At 32.3% G+C, this 19,161-nt stretch overlaps 1 protein-coding gene across 1 annotated transcript in view; it reads right to left on the reverse strand.

Moving 5' to 3' along the window:
* The window catches only part of LOC140442758 (apolipoprotein D-like), a 38,782-nt gene extending 20,927 nt beyond the window's left edge, over positions 1-17,855 (reverse strand). Inside the window, exon 1 of the mRNA XM_072533732.1 lies at positions 17,686-17,855. Within this exon, the coding sequence (XP_072389833.1) occupies positions 17,686-17,796 (111 nt within the window). The 5' untranslated portion in view covers positions 17,797-17,855. The remainder of the gene's footprint in view (positions 1-17,685) is intronic.
* Positions 17,856-19,161: the final 1,306 nt, after the last annotated feature.

Genomic DNA, 19,161 nt, shown 5'->3' on the forward strand with positions numbered 1-19,161 from the left:
CTTGTAAGTATCGGAATATATTGTAACCTGTTTAATAATAAAACGAGCGGTTCTAATTTATAAAAATATATTTATTTATAAGCTTACAGTACGAGAATATCTTATTATCAGCTAAACTAAAATAATATCAGCGCGGCTTTTATAGCTACAAATACATGGTTCCAGAATTTTCTAGAATAGTCCATCTCTATCGTCGCTATTATAAACGTCTCGCTGGCCGCGTCGTACATCCTGCAGATCCTCTTCTCGAGAAGATTCTGCTTTACGCGTCATTATTCTAAGAGGTGAAACCGTTATATAGAGTACGTCGAAATTAGCGTTCTGTAACGAGTCCGTTACTTAAATAATCGTTTACCTTCTTTTTGTGACTGGAATCTTTTAATTTAGTTCTAAATTAAACTCATATTGAAATATTCTTAAACTAAATATTTAAATAACTCCCAGTGATTATTATTTTCTGAGGTTGGCATTAAACTGCGCCCTCAGCGGCGAAATTCTGAAAGTACATTTATTCTGCGACGTGTAAAATCTCAACTTGTCACTTGTTAACTGGATGTGAGTGAATAAACATCTCAGAGTAGAGCGGCTGGGAGTCCATTTTTTTCCCGAATTTAGTTTAAGTTTATTTTTTATGTGAAGAGCTGTTATTTTAGAAGAAACCATTTGAGTTATTTTGTTGTTTTGTACGAGGATATTTTCAGTTGGATCACCCTAGCCGGTAAGATAACATTACAAATAAATTATAAGGAAAAATCCTTCATACCATCCGCCATTGTTAGTAAAATTCAGACCTATTTTAATTTCGTCTTTGATAGTTATTTCATATATTTGATACATGTTATATTTCACCTTATTTTATTAAGGAAAAGTTTTATACCTAAATAAATTATAAGTATTAGATTCTATATTTATCTCAAATTTTTATTTCCTTTCAAGAATTAAAGCAAACAATTATTTATTTCAATTTCATACCGTTAAACCGGCTAATATTTCTTTTTTTTCCTATTCTATAATATATAAGATCATGTTTGCCGTTAAAATTATCTATTTAATATATCCATATATTATAAAAACATTGTCACACCATTCGAAGGTCACTATTTACCGAAAACCATTAAGGTTTTTATTTCAATAAGGTCACTTCCTGACATTTTTTGTATCGCCTTTCAAGGTTGATAACCCTTGTGTTTTTCCTTAACTTTTGTATGTACAAAAACTTGGAGTAACACAACTGTTTTTTTAGCCTACTCAAGAATCCAGTTACAAGTCAGGGGAAGAATTATTTTTTAGTTGGGGTTATACTTAATAAAGATAAGGGGAAGGAGTTTCAAGTTGGTTTTTTTATGGGAAATTAAGAAGCAGTTTAAAGGGACGTATTTGTCCAATAGTACCTGATCCAGGGAATACAGGTTTGGTATCTTGTTACCACCTGAGTCCAGTTCTCCACTCTTCGAGGGAAACCGACAGGAAGAACTGACTTATTTTTTTTTATTATCATTCAATTACTTTAAATAATTTTTTTTATGTCCTCTTCAAGGTTTAACTTTTGGTTCAATTTTTAATAACAAAAACTATCCTTAATAATAAATATTTTCAATTTTTCCTAAAAAAAAACATTTTATCATTGTAATTTAATTTAATTATTTATTGTTTACCAAGGGATGAGGTTATAACTCTCCCTTGAATTTCTCTTTGTTAGGTTATTGTGTGCACACATATCCCGGAGAATTTTTACTTAAAAACCTGAACAATTTTTGAAGGAAAACTAACTATTAGTGAGTAGTATATAACTATATTTATTATTTATACATTATTATTGGATCTAACTTTTGTCACAATTTGAAATTTTTAAGGGGTATATCAGGGGTAAATTGTTTTATAATTATTCAGGGATTTTACTGTAAATATAGATAAGTTAATTGTATATAAGAGGTGATGGGTCATATATAAGTGTTTAAAATAGTCTGTACATAAAATTGGTATTTATTAAAGTTGGGTTAAAACAATTCAATATTTCAATTAATACCTATCTCTCATATTTCAGCAATACAAGATATCTCGGAAGAAAACATTTAACTTCCTGGCGCCCAACCATTCACTAGAGCAGCTTTTATTTTTTTCATCTGTTTATTTCTTGGTGGTTTTCTTGTCATTAATTCTTATATCTTACGGTCTCTGTAGGGCATGCAAATTGGCCGAATCCTTCTTTGAGTGTCAAGTGGTCATTCTCCTGCATAGTCGCTAGCCAACACTTAATTCTGTTATATTTTAAAATTCATATTTACTTCATAAAATTCATATTTATTTCTTTTACATAATTTATTTCTATCTAATCCCTTCCATCTTCCGTTATTCCCCATATTAGTTCGTTGGTGTATCAAGGTGCATTTTAGAGTTCACCCTTTTGCTACACTGGATAGAGTCACCCAGACTTCCTCTAGCACAATTGTTGCTACATCAACATATTTTTGTTACATTGGCGCCCAACGTGGGTTAGTGGGAAAGGATTATTTCAGTTTGTCACTATGCCTTTTGGTCTTGTTTCAGCTCCTCAGACAATGTGTCGTCTGATGGACTTAGTCATTGGTCCTCAGTTAGAGCCCTATGTTTTTTATTATTTGGATGACATTTTGGTTGTCACTCCTGATTTTTCTCTTCATATGGAAATTTTGGATAAGTTGTTTTTACGTCTCAAAGAGGCTAATTTAACTATTAATTTAGATAAATGTCAGTTTTGTCGTCCTAGTCTTAAATTTTTAGGATATGTAGTCGATAGTAAAGGTTTAAGGACTGACCCTGATAAAGTTACAGCTATCAAAGATTTTCCTATACCTAAGACTACTACTCAAGTCCGTAGGATATTAGGCATGTGTGGATATTATCGTCGGTTTGTGCCGTCTTATTCTACTTTGTTATCTCCACTTACAGATCTCCTTAAAAATAGGAAAAAAGGCCAAACTATTACATGGACTTCAGAAGCCGATGATGCTTTCCGGCGTATAAAAGAAGCTCTTACTAGTGCACCTGTCATGACATCTCCGAATTTTAAAGAGCATTTCTATCTCATGACAGATTGTTCCAACACTGCTTCAGGTGGTGTACTATTTCAAATGAAGGATGGTTCGGAACATCCAATAGCTTATACCAGCAAAAAGCTCAATAAAGCACAGAAAAATTATTCCACCACAGAGAGAGAACTTCTTGCAATTATCCATGGTCTTGATGCCTTTCGGTACTATCTTGAGGGTCGTAAGTTTACTATCATCACAGATCATAGTTCTTTATTATGGTTACATTCCATGAAAAATCCGTCACAACGTTTATCCCGTTGGATTTGTAGGCTTTCTGTCTTTGATTATAATATTGTTCATCGCAAAGCCAATGGTGTTGTGGTTGCAGATGCGTTGTCACGTACATTCGATATCAATCTTTTAGATCTGTCCACTTTATCTCCAGATAATTGGTATCGAAAGATGATTCATAATGTCACCCAAGAACCTACTAGATATCCTGATTTCAAGGTAGAGAATAATATCCTGTATAAACATGTAATCAGTCCAGTTGAATCTTTATCGAATATGTCTGATTGGAAAATAGTAGTCCCAACAGCAAATAGGGATGAAGTCTTGAGAACTTTTCATGATGATGTGACATCAGGTCACTTTGGTTTTTATAAAACATTTAGTAAAATAGCTGAGTTATATTACTGGCCTGGTCTGCGCAACTCAGTTAAGAAATACATCTCTAGATGTAGAGTTTGTGCAACATGCAAGCCGAGTAACCTACCTCAAGCTGGATTAATGGGTTCGTTTAGGAACATTAATTTTCCTTGGCAAATGATCTCTTTAGACCTTATTGGACCGTATCCCCGTAGTTATTCAGGTAATACGTATTGTTTGGTGGTTGTAGATTACTTCACCAAGTTTCCTTTAGTTTGCCCTCTTCGTAAGGCTACAACTCCAGCTATTTTGAAGTTCTTAGAGGAGCAAGTGTTCTTACTATTTGGTATTCCCCAAATAGTATCATGTGATAATGGTCCACAATTTATTTCTAAAGCCTTTAAAGATCTTTTAAGTAAATATAAGGTCCAAAAGATATTCTACAATGCAGCTTATCATCCGCAAGCTAACCACACTGAACGTGTAAATCGTAGCATTGTTACTGCTCTTCGATCTTACACTTACACTGATCATAGAGCTTGGGATCAGTACATTCATTCAGTTGCTCAAGCCATTCGAACTTCTGTTCATGAAACCACTCAGTGCTCTCCAGCTTATGTTAATTTTGGTAGGCATGTTCCATTGTCAGGTGATTATTTCGGTTTAATTTCTGAAAATTCAACAACTCTTCCTCAAATTTCTGAGAAACTTCACCGTATGGAAGATCTCCAAAACTTACCTCCAATATTCGCTGACATTAGGAAGAAGTTGAAAGCTTCTTACCATAGAAATCAGCATCAGTATAATTTGAGGAAACGAGATTTGCGATTTTTTGTGGGCGATCGAGTTTTGAAACGGAATTTTGTAAAATCAAATAAAGGTGATGCCATTTCTGCTAAGTTTTGTCAGAAATATGTTCCCTGTACTGTCGTTAGGGTAATATCTCCTTTAGTATATGAATTAAAAGACAATTCGACGAATAGACGAATTGGTCAATTTCATATAAAGGATTTACTCCCTGACAATACAACAGATGAGGTAACATCTTCATCTTCAGAGGAAGATTAACTTAATGTCTATTAAGTTAACTTATTCCTATGAGTGTTATTGTTTTGGCTCGGTTTGGTTACGATTTGATATTTTCTTAGATTTTTGTTATTAATCACCAGATTTGATATATCTACAGCTTATACTTTGATTAGTATCTGTTTATAATTAGTTAAAATTATTAAGGCCATTAGAGTGTTTACTTATATTAGATGTTGCATTGGTATGGAACTAAATATTGTAATGCTACTATACTGTGCTATATGTTTATGTGTTGTATAACCTATGTTCCCATTTTGCTTACTTGTTTTGCCAGGTTGGAAAGAATGTTGTAATTTTTTTATGGATTTGATTCCGTTTATTGGTCATGATCAAGTTATATAGGAACATGTATCTGGATTTGCTATGTGGGATGGTTTTTTTTTATGTCATTAGGAATTTATATAGATAATCAGTATGCATAATTTTAGGACACTCCTATATTATATAGACTATTCTGCCTGTGTATAGGTGAATGAATACGTGGGTTCGAAGTTTTAGTTCAATTGTTGGCCCCAGTTGTTCAATGAATTTCGGAATTCACCATTTTCATGACAAGTTGTACAGTTATCTAGGCAGTAGAATATCTTCCATAGACAGTAAATTATTGTTAATGTTAATTAGGATTTGAATATTTAGCTTTAATCCTTAATATTTACAGACTTTGGTCTAATAACAGAATTGTTCCTTAGCTGATTTATTATTCTTACTTATATAGTTTACTCAATCCATGACATATTCCCTTTACAGCTAGCATGTTTAGATTACAGTTATGGATAGTGATTCCATATTTTGGCTACAAATGACCATTTATAGTTATTTTCACTTCTTTCCTTAGGCACTTATCTATATTTTGGTATATTGAACTAGGAATTATCCTGTTCTCTTTTATTAGTATCAGAACGAATTATAAATCTGCAGTTTCTTCAGAAATTGGTCTACTCGTTCTTGATGTTCTGTTTTGTTATTACTCCTACCTTAACTCTTACTATTTTGCTATGGTTGTTAGAGTTACTGGCACATTAAACTCTTTTTAGTGCTCTTATGCTAGGTATTCTTATAAATTTGTTGTAGCTACCTGCTATAGTTATCGAGTATCAGCATAAGTTAATTTTGTTGTTTTTTCTAGTTTTTATTTTTGGTCTTTATTTTGGATCCCAAATGTACTGATGGCAGATCATCAGGATGGAATCGATTTTATGGCTGTCCTTTTGTTCAAGCCGTTAGTCCCACATTTTGATCCAATAATTTATTTGATGAATTTTAAGGTGAGGCACATATTACCGGATGTGGGTATATGTGGACCTACCATATTTGGTTTAGTTGGTTATAGTGTGAATTGGGTCATTCTTTGCCTGATTGATTATCTTTGGATATGCTACTTTATAAATCTGTTGTCCACTGTATGGTCAATTTTGGATTTACCATCCAATTCGACACTTATATTGTTGTCTATACATTTGGTATTTTTTATTGTTACTTATATTGTTTTATATAAGTACGTTGGTACTTTTATTATTACTTATTATTGTGTATCGGTCCACCCATTTGCCTGATTGATTATTCTTTGGATATGCTCTTCTATAAATCTGTTGTCCATTGATGAGTCAATTTTGGAACCAGGGTCCGATTGCACATTATTTTGGATTATTTGCATTGAGTATTTGTAGTACTAGTCTATACTATGCTATGTTAAAGCTTTACTTTAATTTTACTCTAGATAGTATGTGGCTTTGTACTTAGTTACATGTGGGTATCTTTATATGAAACCATATCTTTGTTTCTACATCACTCATAATCTGTGGTTAATGATAATCGTGTGAATCGATGTAGATTGTTTTGGAAGTATTTTAGTGAGTTAATATAGTTTAAAGCTGTACTTGGCAAATTGTTGCCATGGCTATAATTTTTATATATAAGTTTATTTTTTTCTCGATTCTTGATTGCTCCACATATGGTTGAAGTATTGGTTAACCTACATCTAGCCAATCAGTCAAGTAAAAAAAAAAAAAAATTTTTTCACTAAAAATTTTTTTTCTCCAAGTAAGAGGGGAATGTAACGAGTCCGTTACTTAAATAATCGTTTACCTTCTTTTTGTGACTGGAATCTTTTAATTTAGTTCTAAATTAAACTCATATTGAAATATTCTTAAACTAAATATTTAAATAACTCCCAGTGATTATTATTTTCTGAGGTTGGCATTAAACTGCGCCCTCAGCGGCGAAATTCTGAAAGTACATTTATTCTGCGACGTGTAAAATCTCAACTTGTCACTTGTTAACTGGATGTGAGTGAATAAACATCTCAGAGTAGAGCGGCTGGGAGTCCATTTTTTTCCCGAATTTAGTTTAAGTTTATTTTTTATGTGAAGAGCTGTTATTTTAGAAGAAACCATTTGAGTTATTTTGTTGTTTTGTACGAGGATATTTTCAGTTGGATCACCCTAGCCGGTAAGATAACATTACAAATAAATTATAAGGAAAAATCCTTCATACCATCCGCCATTGTTAGTAAAATTCAGACCTATTTTAATTTCGTCTTTGATAGTTATTTCATATATTTGATACATGTTATATTTCACCTTATTTTATTAAGGAAAAGTTTTATACCTAAATAAATTATAAGTATTAGATTCTATATTTATCTCAAATTTTTATTTCCTTTCAAGAATTAAAGCAAACAATTATTTATTTCAATTTCATACCGTTAAACCGGCTAATATTTCTTTTTTTTCCTATTCTATAATATATAAGATCATGTTTGCCGTTAAAATTATCTATTTAATATATCCATATATTATAAAAACATTGTCACACCATTCGAAGGTCACTATTTACCGAAAACCATTAAGGTTTTTATTTCAATAAGGTCACTTCCTGACATTTTTTGTATCGCCTTTCAAGGTTGATAACCCTTGTGTTTTTCCTTAACTTTTGTATGTACAAAAACTTGGAGTAACACAACTGTTTTTTTAGCCTACTCAAGAATCCAGTTACAAGTCAGGGGAAGAATTATTTTTTAGTTGGGGTTATACTTAATAAAGATAAGGGGAAGGAGTTTCAAGTTGGTTTTTTTATGGGAAATTAAGAAGCAGTTTAAAGGGACGTATTTGTCCAATAGTACCTGATCCAGGGAATACAGGTTTGGTATCTTGTTACCACCTGAGTCCAGTTCTCCACTCTTCGAGGGAAACCGACAGGAAGAACTGACTTATTTTTTTTTATTATCATTCAATTACTTTAAATAATTTTTTTTATGTCCTCTTCAAGGTTTAACTTTTGGTTCAATTTTTAATAACAAAAACTATCCTTAATAATAAATATTTTCAATTTTTCCTAAAAAAAAACATTTTATCATTGTAATTTAATTTAATTATTTATTGTTTACCAAGGGATGAGGTTATAACTCTCCCTTGAATTTCTCTTTGTTAGGTTATTGTGTGCACACATATCCCGGAGAATTTTTACTTAAAAACCTGAACAATTTTTGAAGGAAAACTAACTATTAGTGAGTAGTATATAACTATATTTATTATTTATACATTATTATTGGATCTAACTTTTGTCACAATTTGAAATTTTTAAGGGGTATATCAGGGGTAAATTGTTTTATAATTATTCAGGGATTTTACTGTAAATATAGATAAGTTAATTGTATATAAGAGGTGATGGGTCATATATAAGTGTTTAAAATAGTCTGTACATAAAATTGGTATTTATTAAAGTTGGGTTAAAACAATTCAATATTTCAATTAATACCTATCTCTCATATTTCAGCAATACAAGATATCTCGGAAGAAAACATTTAACTTCCTGGCGCCCAACCATTCACTAGAGCAGCTTTTATTTTTTTCATCTGTTTATTTCTTGGTGGTTTTCTTGTCATTAATTCTTATATCTTACGGTCTCTGTAGGGCATGCAAATTGGCCGAATCCTTCTTTGAGTGTCAAGTGGTCATTCTCCTGCATAGTCGCTAGCCAACACTTAATTCTGTTATATTTTAAAATTCATATTTACTTCATAAAATTCATATTTATTTCTTTTACATAATTTATTTCTATCTAATCCCTTCCATCTTCCGTTATTCCCCATATTAGTTCGTTGGTGTATCAAGGTGCATTTTAGAGTTCACCCTTTTGCTACACTGGATAGAGTCACCCAGACTTCCTCTAGCACAATTGTTGCTACATCAACATATTTTTGTTACAGTTCCCGTTACACTGCTCCCCTCTTAGATTTGAGCATTCCGATCAGCAATTCTATATGTAGGCTCAAATGGCGGACCAAATCTACAGGACTCTCCAGCTCTGCATAAACTCCTTAAGAAGCAATAACAGTATACTGACTTTAAAGGGCACGAGTTCTTTAAGTTAATGCATGTCAATGTATGTTAATGCATGTTAATACAAATTAGTTAAAGCATGCCATATGTCCTCGTAGCTTGTTCTGTCTGTATAATACTTCCTAGTCGCCATATATAGCAAAGATCGAGGACCGTCTTCTAATCGCAGTACTCTTTCAACTTTCTCTATATATTATCAACATTAGGCTCAATCTCCTTGATTTTCGAATACAACTTTGAATGTTTACCGATCGTTCAATTAATCCTCTTAACTATTCCATCTGATTGAGGATATAGGGGTGTTGTTCTGGTCTTATTGACACCAATTAATTTACAAACTTTTTGGAAGAGGATTTACTCGAAGTTTCGGCCTTGGTCGGAGTGGATTTCCAAAGGAACACCAAATCGGTTAATGAATTCTTTAACAAGTACTTCTGCAACGGTAGGAGCTTCATGATTTGGTATCGCATAGGCCTTAGTCCATTTCGTAAAAGAATCCATGGCTACCAGGATATATTTATTTTCATCATCCGTTTCTGAAAATGGACCTGCAATGACTATTGCTACTCTTTGCATAGGAGTACCAACATTATACTGTTTCGTGGGTGCCCTTTTATTACCAACTGGACCATTGCTGGTTGCACACAGTTTACATTTGCGGCACGATCTTCTTACATCGTATTTACAGTTCACCCAATAGAAATTGAATTAAAATTGAAAGATCATAAACAACATATAATCAAAAAAACTAAAAATGCTATAAAAAAGGGCTTCTGTAAAACTTGCATGAAAATATATCGAACAACAATATAATAAAAATTGAGGTACAGAAAAATAAATGTCTGCACCTGTGCATGTTATTTTAAACCTACACCAATCAACATAATGGAATTTAAATCAGGTGAACCTCCAATGAATTTGTAGAGGCAGTATCTCATCGAAATATGTAGCTCGGACCTTTAGCAGAAACCCAGTATTTCTCAAAGATGTACATGATTTCGCTATCTTAGATTTACACGAATCACAGAAACTTTTCAAAATATAAAGAGGTTCTATCTAAGGGCCATCTTCCTCATTCAAAATTGGCATAAAATCTAAAACCTCCATTGACTTATTATTTAATAAGTAAATTTGGCCTCCTAGTGTAATTAAATTAAATGGTCTACAGAATCTTCATATTCCGAACCAACGCCTCATCTGTGTCAAATATGATTCCGAAGAACATCAGAAGCCCCGTTAGCTTGGAAAATCCAATTACCATCTTAAGCAACAACAAAAGTGAAGCGGAAAATAAAAAAATAGTCACATACAAGCAGGCCATCGAAATTTGCAAATCTAAGAATACTCTCCATTCGCATATTAACTTCATTAAGAAGGATACTTTAGAATCATCAATAAATCTGGATCCTTTGACCCCACCAAAGGTTAGATCAACCAATTATTCAAACAGTCGATATCTTCTAGCAAGATAAAGGGAACCGGATATCTTGAAAACCATTAAACTACATCTTGCTTTTCTACACGACCAACCTGCTTCAGTATATTACGAAGGATTCACCAATACAAGCTTTAAACTCTTTTTGGCTTCCGAAGGACTTCCCACTAAGACTGAAGATATACGAAAAATTCTTCTAGAATGTAACGATGCCTATGGAATTGGTCCAACTAAGGTGGAAGCTGATCTTGCTACTTTTAGGTCCTTTCTCACTTCGGAAAGAATTATTCACCTACAAAAATCAAGGGAAAGTCACCGAAACTACTATTCCGTTGCCTCTCCAAAACGAAATTTTTAAATAATATGACGTATTCTGTGGGACAAGAAACCTCAAATTATTATTGTGATGATAACTTTAGCATGGTTCTAATTAATATTCGGTCTATGAGATCTAAAACAGATGAATTATTTTTGTTTCTAGAGGAATTAGAATTTCTTTCGATAGTTATGGTTACCAAGCACTGGCTTGAAGTTAACGAGCCTTTTTGTAAAAAAATATACCATACTTGCTAAGTATGATCGTCCAAGTTCAGCTCATGGTAGCACCCTAATTATTTCTACAAATAATGATTTCTCTCCTAGTCCTAACAAAATATGACTTTCTGTTGAATGAATCCTTTTTTGAGTTTTCATTCGTTTATAACAAGAATCTTAATCTATACATTCTTTAAATTTATAGATCATCTGATTCTTCAACGTAATTATTTGTTCAGAACCTGTTAAATTTGTTAGATGACCTGCCCAATAAAAACAGAAAGATTCTATGCGGTGACTTGAATATTAATTACGCTGTTGCTTGTGCTACCCAATTATCCTTGGTCAATATATTCGAATTGTATGGTTTCACAATGTACGTTAATTCTCCTATAAGAATTACTAAAACAACATCTACCATAATTGATTATATTGTCTCAAATTTCTCACCCCTTGATGTACTTTTTACAATTATTAATGCAGGACTCTCTGACCATGAAGCAGTATATATCAAGTCTCATAACATTCTTAACAAACAATCTTCGAAAACCCAACGTTTAGGTAGGATAAATGAATACTTCGTTAATGTGAGTAAAAATCTAACATCAGCTATTTTGCCACAAGATTCTATTTCCTATCTTCCTAATTCAAAAAAGGCCTCGAGTTCATTCTTTGTAAGACCAGTTGATAAATCTGAACTGATCCAAATAATCAGTAGTATCAAAAGCAAATCTTCCTGTAGTACTGATAAACTATCCATAAAAAATTTTTTTAAATCTCCCAAATAATGTGTTGGAAGTCCTGGTCTCACTAATTAACAATTCCTTTGAAAAAGGTATATTTCCAGAGTCCCTAAAGACAGCCATTATTATACCTCTTTATAAGGGTGGTGAAAATCTAATGTCTGCAACTATAGACCTATTTCCTTACTACCGGTCCTATCCAAAATTATCGAGAGACTTACAAAAGCCCGACTTATGTCCTTTCTCGTTGAAAACAACATTTTATCACAAAGTTTTAAGTTTGGCTTTTTATCTAATAAATGTACCAGCGGTGCTATGTTTTCTGTACTACATAAGGTCTTTCAAGCACTAAACAATAATGTTTATACTGCCAATGTTTTTTGTGACTATGCCAAACCTTTTGATTGTGTAAATTACATTTTGATAAAAAAACTAAATTTCTACGGAATTCGAGGTATTTCTTTGAATTGGTTCCAATATTACTTGAGGAATAGGAAACAACTAGTTAAAGTAAATGATACTGACTCTAGTCATAAAAGCATTTTATGTGGAGTACCACAAGGTTCAGTACTGAGTCCTCTACTTTTCCTTATCTTTATAAATGACATCACTAACTTAAAAATCGATGGAAAAATTTTTCTTTTTGCTAATGATACCAGTATTACCTGGAGGAACTCTAATATTGCAACTCTTCATGCAATTATAACTTCTGATCTACTTAAAATAAAAACCTGATCCGACTCTAATTTACTCTCTTTTAACGTGGATAAGACAGTAGCATTATCCTATAAAGGAGCTCTTCAACCCTTGCTTCTTAATAACAGCCAGATCAGTATCGTTGATTCTGTAACATTTTTTTGGTATTTTTGTAGACAGCAACCTTAAGTGGTCCCTTCATATCGATGTGTTAAGTAAGAAGCTAGCCCCAGCCTGCTATGCAATAAGATCTGTTTTGAAGGAAATCACATTAGCATCTTCCAAAATAACATACTTTTCTTTGTTTGAGTCTCATCTTCGATATGGTCTTCCTTTTTGGGGTTCTAGTACAGCTGTTCAATCTGATGTTATTTTAAAATTACAAAAAAGAGCAATACGGTAACTTTTGGCCTCAGTAGAATAACACATTGCAGAAGCTACTTCAAAAATCACTGGATTTTTACTTTTCTCTCTTTATATATTCTAGAAACTGTTTGCTTAATTCGTAAACACCTACATGTTTTTCCAGCAAGACCTAATCATGACTACTCGACCAGAAATTTAAGCTGATATGTATTTGCCGATCCCGTCCACTGAGTTAGTAACGAAATATCTTCTAAAGAATTATATTCAGCAAAAAAATTATACAACCATCTCCCTTTGCAACTTAAATCTACAACTTCTTTCGTTAAGTTCCGTAAATTGACAAAAGCCTATCTATCTGAAAGACTATATTATTCAGTAACAGAGTTTCTTAAGGAATAACTAAGAAATTACAGTACGTTTAGGTACAAGCAACAAAGTATTTTTATATATTTGGGTATCACATGCAGCAGCTTAAACTTATTCGTAAACTAGTCTAGTAAACTGAAATTTGCAATTTAGTTAAATTTTGCAATGGATTGTATATTTTATTTTGTGATATTGACGATTTATGTAATTTTACTAAATTTTAATTGTTATTTTTATTTTTTTGACTTTTTGTAAGCTTTGTCCATAAAATTGTACAATTTTCAGTGACAATAAAGCGTATTTCTATTCTATTCTATTCTATTCCATCAGTTTATATTGAAAAGCTTCATTATTCTCAATAAAATCAAAACAGAATTTCAGTCCATGGACCCATGTTTAACGCAGAAATTCAGAAGAGATGGCCTAATTATTATTATATGTTTACTGATGGTTCGAAAAAAGGAAATAACATCGCATGCGCAGTATACTAACAAAATTCTTGACAACAATATAAAAATAAGTTACCTGATGAAGCCATCATCTACAAAGACGAAATGCTGGCATTAACGTTTGCTCTTTCTTACGTTTTGAAAAATAAAATAAAGGACTATATAATATAGTTTCTGTATAATATATTAAACTTCAATGAGAGAATGACTATATTGTATTTCCATATATTGCCATGCAATATCTGGAAATTGGAGTTGTCCTAGTTTAAGGACAAGTGTATTAGAATAGGGAGTACGCACTTATGAAGTTTTAGTTTTTTATTTATAAAATACGAACAAGAAACGAATTTTTATACTAGTTTTGTGCATTGAATATTTAAATTTATATGAGTTTTTTGTATGGCACACAATTGGCTTCTCAGAATGTTTAAATGTGGTTGAAAAAAAAACCAATTTTGTTATTCAATTGTCAGACTACCATATGAAGAACTAAGAGGGAGTTTTGGTTTATCTCTGAAAATGAATGATAATAGATGTCAGTTAAATCAGAGATATATATGTGCGAACATAAACGAAGGTTGTTTAGCGATGGCAGTAAGCGAGGGGCGAACGGATTATTACGTGACAATTGCGATTTGAGAACTCTGCGAAATAGGTAATAATTTCTATAGTTGGACGAACGAAATATACTGCTCAAACTTTTCTTAAGATTTCTTCTTTCGGTATTGGTAAGAAGAGCCTGCTACATTTTATTAATGTATTTGCTACACAGTTTTCCTCATTTAGTAAGATGCGTACTGCTTCTTTAACTTTCCTGTTTTTGCTGCCATCCTGTTTCTTTCATGACTACGAGTATTGATGTATCTTTACGTAATCGGTTTTCATTAGTCTCTGTTTTTAATGTATAAATCATGAACATTTATCCTAACACTTAGTGTTCTTGAAGTTTTTCAAAAATGAAAATTGTTGCATTCACAAGGTATTTTATAAATTTAGTTCTTTGGTCTCTTCTATGTATTTTTGGGTTTAGTTTTGAAAAAAAAAGATCATAGTATGTGGGTTATTTAAAATGTGCATAAATTTCAAATGTAATTTTCATTACAATCGATTGTGGTTTGATGCCATATTTATAAAATAACATTTAACTTAAATATGCCAAAAGAAAACAGTTTCAACGCCTCTTTAAAATAAAATACTTTTAGTTTATAAATAAACGATTAGATTATTATTCACAATTTCCTGTGTATTCTTGGCACTGAAATACTGTCATTTATGACATATGCTGCTTCTAAATTTTATTGCACTTCTGCGTCTAGTTTATAGTTAGCAGGTTGGCTTGAATCTTATGTTTGAGACTTCGTCCGATTGTTTGTGCCATTAAGTTTGGAGCTAGATTATTCGGCTGGTCTGTCAGTCTCTGTTTATATCGTGGGCAGAGTTTGGTGACTTTTTCTTTGATAGTTGTCATTTTGAGATCTCATGTAATCGTCTTGTTTGGGATGTACCAGAGAGCATTAGTTGTTATTTGGAGAACTTTGAATTTGAATCGTTCAAGAATATCGATACTGGATCTAGCTGCTGTTCCCCATAGCTGAATTCCATAGCTCCAAATAGATTTCTGAATGACTTTATTGGTCTAATCGTCAGAGAGTTGACCTCTAAAAATCATACGAACAAGCTGAATTTTGCAGAGAATATTAATTTTGGAACCCTAAAAAGATACAAAAAGTTTACCACTTTTACCTCCGGGCTTCCCTCTAAAACCAACCTCGCAGGAGGGTAAAAACGCAAAAAAATCAATTTTCCAAGAACCTGTACACCGTAGAAATAAATGTTTAAAAAAAAATGTAGCTAAGGTAATTTTAAACAAAAATATTTATAAGATTTTTTTGTGTAGAATGAACCGTTCTCTTAGAAACAACGCTTGAAGCTACCGTCGATTTTGCATATGTTACTTGCGCGAAATCAATGTTCAATAAAATTTGTATCAGCTCGACGGTAAAAATTCTATATCTTTTGATCCAAATGTCCTATCGGAGTATCCATAATAAAATAACCATATCCAAAAATCAAGATGCGTTTTAAAGACAATGTCTTTAAATGCAGTTTTTTTTATTTTGCCGAGAATAAACTTAGTTTTTATAAAGGTGTTAAATAAATTAAAGTGGCGCGATTTTTGCCATTTTTTACGATTCTCGTAATATCAATAAAATTGATCACTTTTATTGACTAGTTGTAGTAAAATTTCCATTTTTAGAGATAAATCTTTAAAACCAATGACATGAAATTTCAATTTTTATTTTTGGCAACCAATATGAGGCATTTGACTAAAAATGAAATATGACTAAAAACGCAAAATTTAATGTTTTACATTGCAAACGATCACACGTCACGGGAAGATGTCATTTAAGCAGGGTTTTGAGTGTAGTTTATAGCAGAAATTTGGTTCTTCTAAAAAGCGTAGTAGTGTAATTGAAAAAATAACGTTTTCAATGTTTTGATCCTTTGTTTTGTGAAAATTTAAATCCAACGTTTTTTAAGCATATTTCAAATGCCTCACATTTGTTGCCAAAACTCAAAACTAAAATTTCATGCTACAGGTTTTAAAGGTTAGGCTCTAGTAATGGAAACTTCATAGTGACTGGTCAATGAAAGGGATAGATTGTATTGATCTCATGAGAATATTAAAAAATGGCAAAAATCACGCCACGTTTATTTATTTCACCAGTATAAAATTTATACTGGTGATTTGACATGTCAAATCGACGGTCTCTTCAAGCGTTGTTTCTAAGAGAACGGTTCATTCTACACAAAAAACGATTACAAACATTTTTGTTTAAAATTATCTCTATAAATTTTGATTAAAAATATTTTTTTCTATTGTGTACAAATTCTTAGTAAATTTATTTTTTTGCGTGTTTACCCCCCTGCAAGCGGGTTTTAGGGGGAAGCCCAGAGGTAAAAGTGGTAAACTTTTTACATCTTTTCTGTGGTATCAAAATTAATATGCTCAGCAAAATTAAGCTTGTTCGTATGATTTTTAGAGATTCAGTGGCATTTTCGTCTCTGACGACTGGAGTATATGTATTAGAATGTTGTTGTCGATTGATAGTTTTGTATTAACCAATATAGTTTGCTGAGTTTAAGGCCCAGTTGTTTTCGCTGGTAAAGATGTGCTTTCTCCATGTGTGCCTCCGATCCAAATACTTTCTTAAGTATTTTATGTCGTTTTTGATTGGCAAAGGTTTACCGTTTAACGACACCAAAGAACAGTGTCCTTACGGTTTGTAAATAATACCTGCGCAGATTTTGCCTCATTGGCACGTAAATGCCACGTTTTTTTAACCAAGTTTGTTTGCATTTAGCTTAGCTTGGACTCTGTGTGATGATACGACTGGGTCTTCATGAGAAGAGATTACTGCTGTGTTATATGCATAAGTTGCTGTTGTGACTTCTGGTGATGTTGGTATCAGGTACAGCACTAGAGTACACTGCTTTGAGGAACTCTAGCCATAATTGGCTGGTATACTCATCATAATGTTTTACCAGATAATTGCAGGTAGAACCTTAAAATTTGGAAGTACTTGTTGGAAAGGTATTTTTTGATTTTATAGATAACGCAATTATGCCAGAGCTTGTCAAAGATGTCTAAGATGTCCAAGAAGATTCCAGAGCAGTATTTTCTGTAAAATCAGTTCTTTTCTGTAGTAAAGCCAAACTAGTGATGAGATATTATTTGTTTGTCAATTAAAGTTGGCTTTATTCTGGATAATAAAAATATACAGTAAAAATAAATCACATAATTTTATTTTACACAATTCTATTATAACTATGTATCTTTCGATTTTCTATTTAAAAAATTATTCTAAATGCATGCAAAGTATCAATTGGCATGTTCGCGTTTTTGTTCTCACAATTCTCCACATTCTAAGAAAATGTATGGACAATATACATTACTTATGATAATATATTATAAATATATTAAAATATATAGAAAATTCTACTTACTTTTGTAGCATCGAAGTTTGCGACTCCTTTCAGATCTGGGCAAGAAGCACCATGAATTTTACCATGTGCAGCTGCTACCAGTACACAAATAACTGCTACTAAAATACTCATTTTCTTATTTATATTGAGTTATACCTATTATATATGATTAATAGTATAATATTTAGTCAAATATGGGGTTTTATATATATTCCATACTGATATATCAGTAACAGTTGAGAAACAATAATCTAAATTGCTCAATAATGTAAAACTATGAGTAAATTTATTTTGTTTTCAAAATAAGTACCACTTTAACGTAATGATTAATCTACATTTTTTCTTTTTTACATCTCTCTATATTTTTTTTCTCTCTAGCTAGCAACTAGATAAATCAAAATGGTATGATTAATAAAAAAAATGGCCTTAAAATATTCAATAGTTACAAGATACTAAACGAGGTTCGATGTTGAAAGTCTTTCATATGTTGTAAGTCCTGTATTCAGTATCGACGGCCTACATTTATTAGTCAAAAGACATTACCGAGTAGAAATAGGTATTACTGGTCCAAACACCCATGTATTAGTACTCCTCGGAAATACTCCTCTCCTTAAGAGTATCTGAGTACCTGAAAAAATGTCCCACATAGGCCAAAATGATTTATTTCAGTTTACAAGCACTTATGTTAATTTTTCTTGCACACTAAAGGATTGCAAAAATATAGTAAAAAAATAATGTAAACAAACTGAAATAAAAATGTTTCAATTTCCACTGCTACCGATTATTCCTTCTGCAGTTTTAGACCCGTCTGTATACCAGGTATAATCCTATCTACATAATCTGGGTCGAGTGTTTCCTCTGTCCTACCAGGTATAATCCTACCTATATATTCTGGATCAAGCGTTTCCTTTGCCCTATCCCTCTCGTGGGAAAATATTCAACTGGAAAGATACTTTAGGCCTATATATGGGTATCGTATGGTCAGAAATTATCATTAGGTATTACTAACGTCATTTATGATGTAACTGTCCTGATCTAACCGGTAAGTTGCTCAGGTTTTCTCGCAGCCTATGATATTCCATTCTCGCCTCCCCCTTATAACTATGTCTAAAGCAGTTAGGTCCAGTAGGGCCTCAATCGCTGCTATTGGTGTGCTTCTCTTAGCCCCTGTGATTCTAAAGCAAGTAAGTCTCTGCTTTTGCTAAATTTGAGTATGGCACATTTTTGCTGCACCTTTGGCCACCATACCACCAGCTAGTATTACTAGCTACCATTAACGTAGTTACCGCTTCAATTGATAATTCGTTCTATTTGCCGATTCCAAGTAAGCATAGAGTGTAATATTACCCCAAGATACTTTACTTCATTTAAATGTGTATCCTCTATAATTACCAGCCCTAATTCTTTTAACTTTCTTCTTTTGATAAATTTTATGATTTTGGACTTTTGAGTATTTGGATTAAGTCCTACATTTAAAGTCCATTCTGTAACTACAGT

This window comes from Diabrotica undecimpunctata, chromosome 6 (assembly GCF_040954645.1).
Source record: "Diabrotica undecimpunctata isolate CICGRU chromosome 6, icDiaUnde3, whole genome shotgun sequence".
NCBI lineage: Eukaryota > Metazoa > Arthropoda > Insecta > Coleoptera > Chrysomelidae > Diabrotica > Diabrotica undecimpunctata.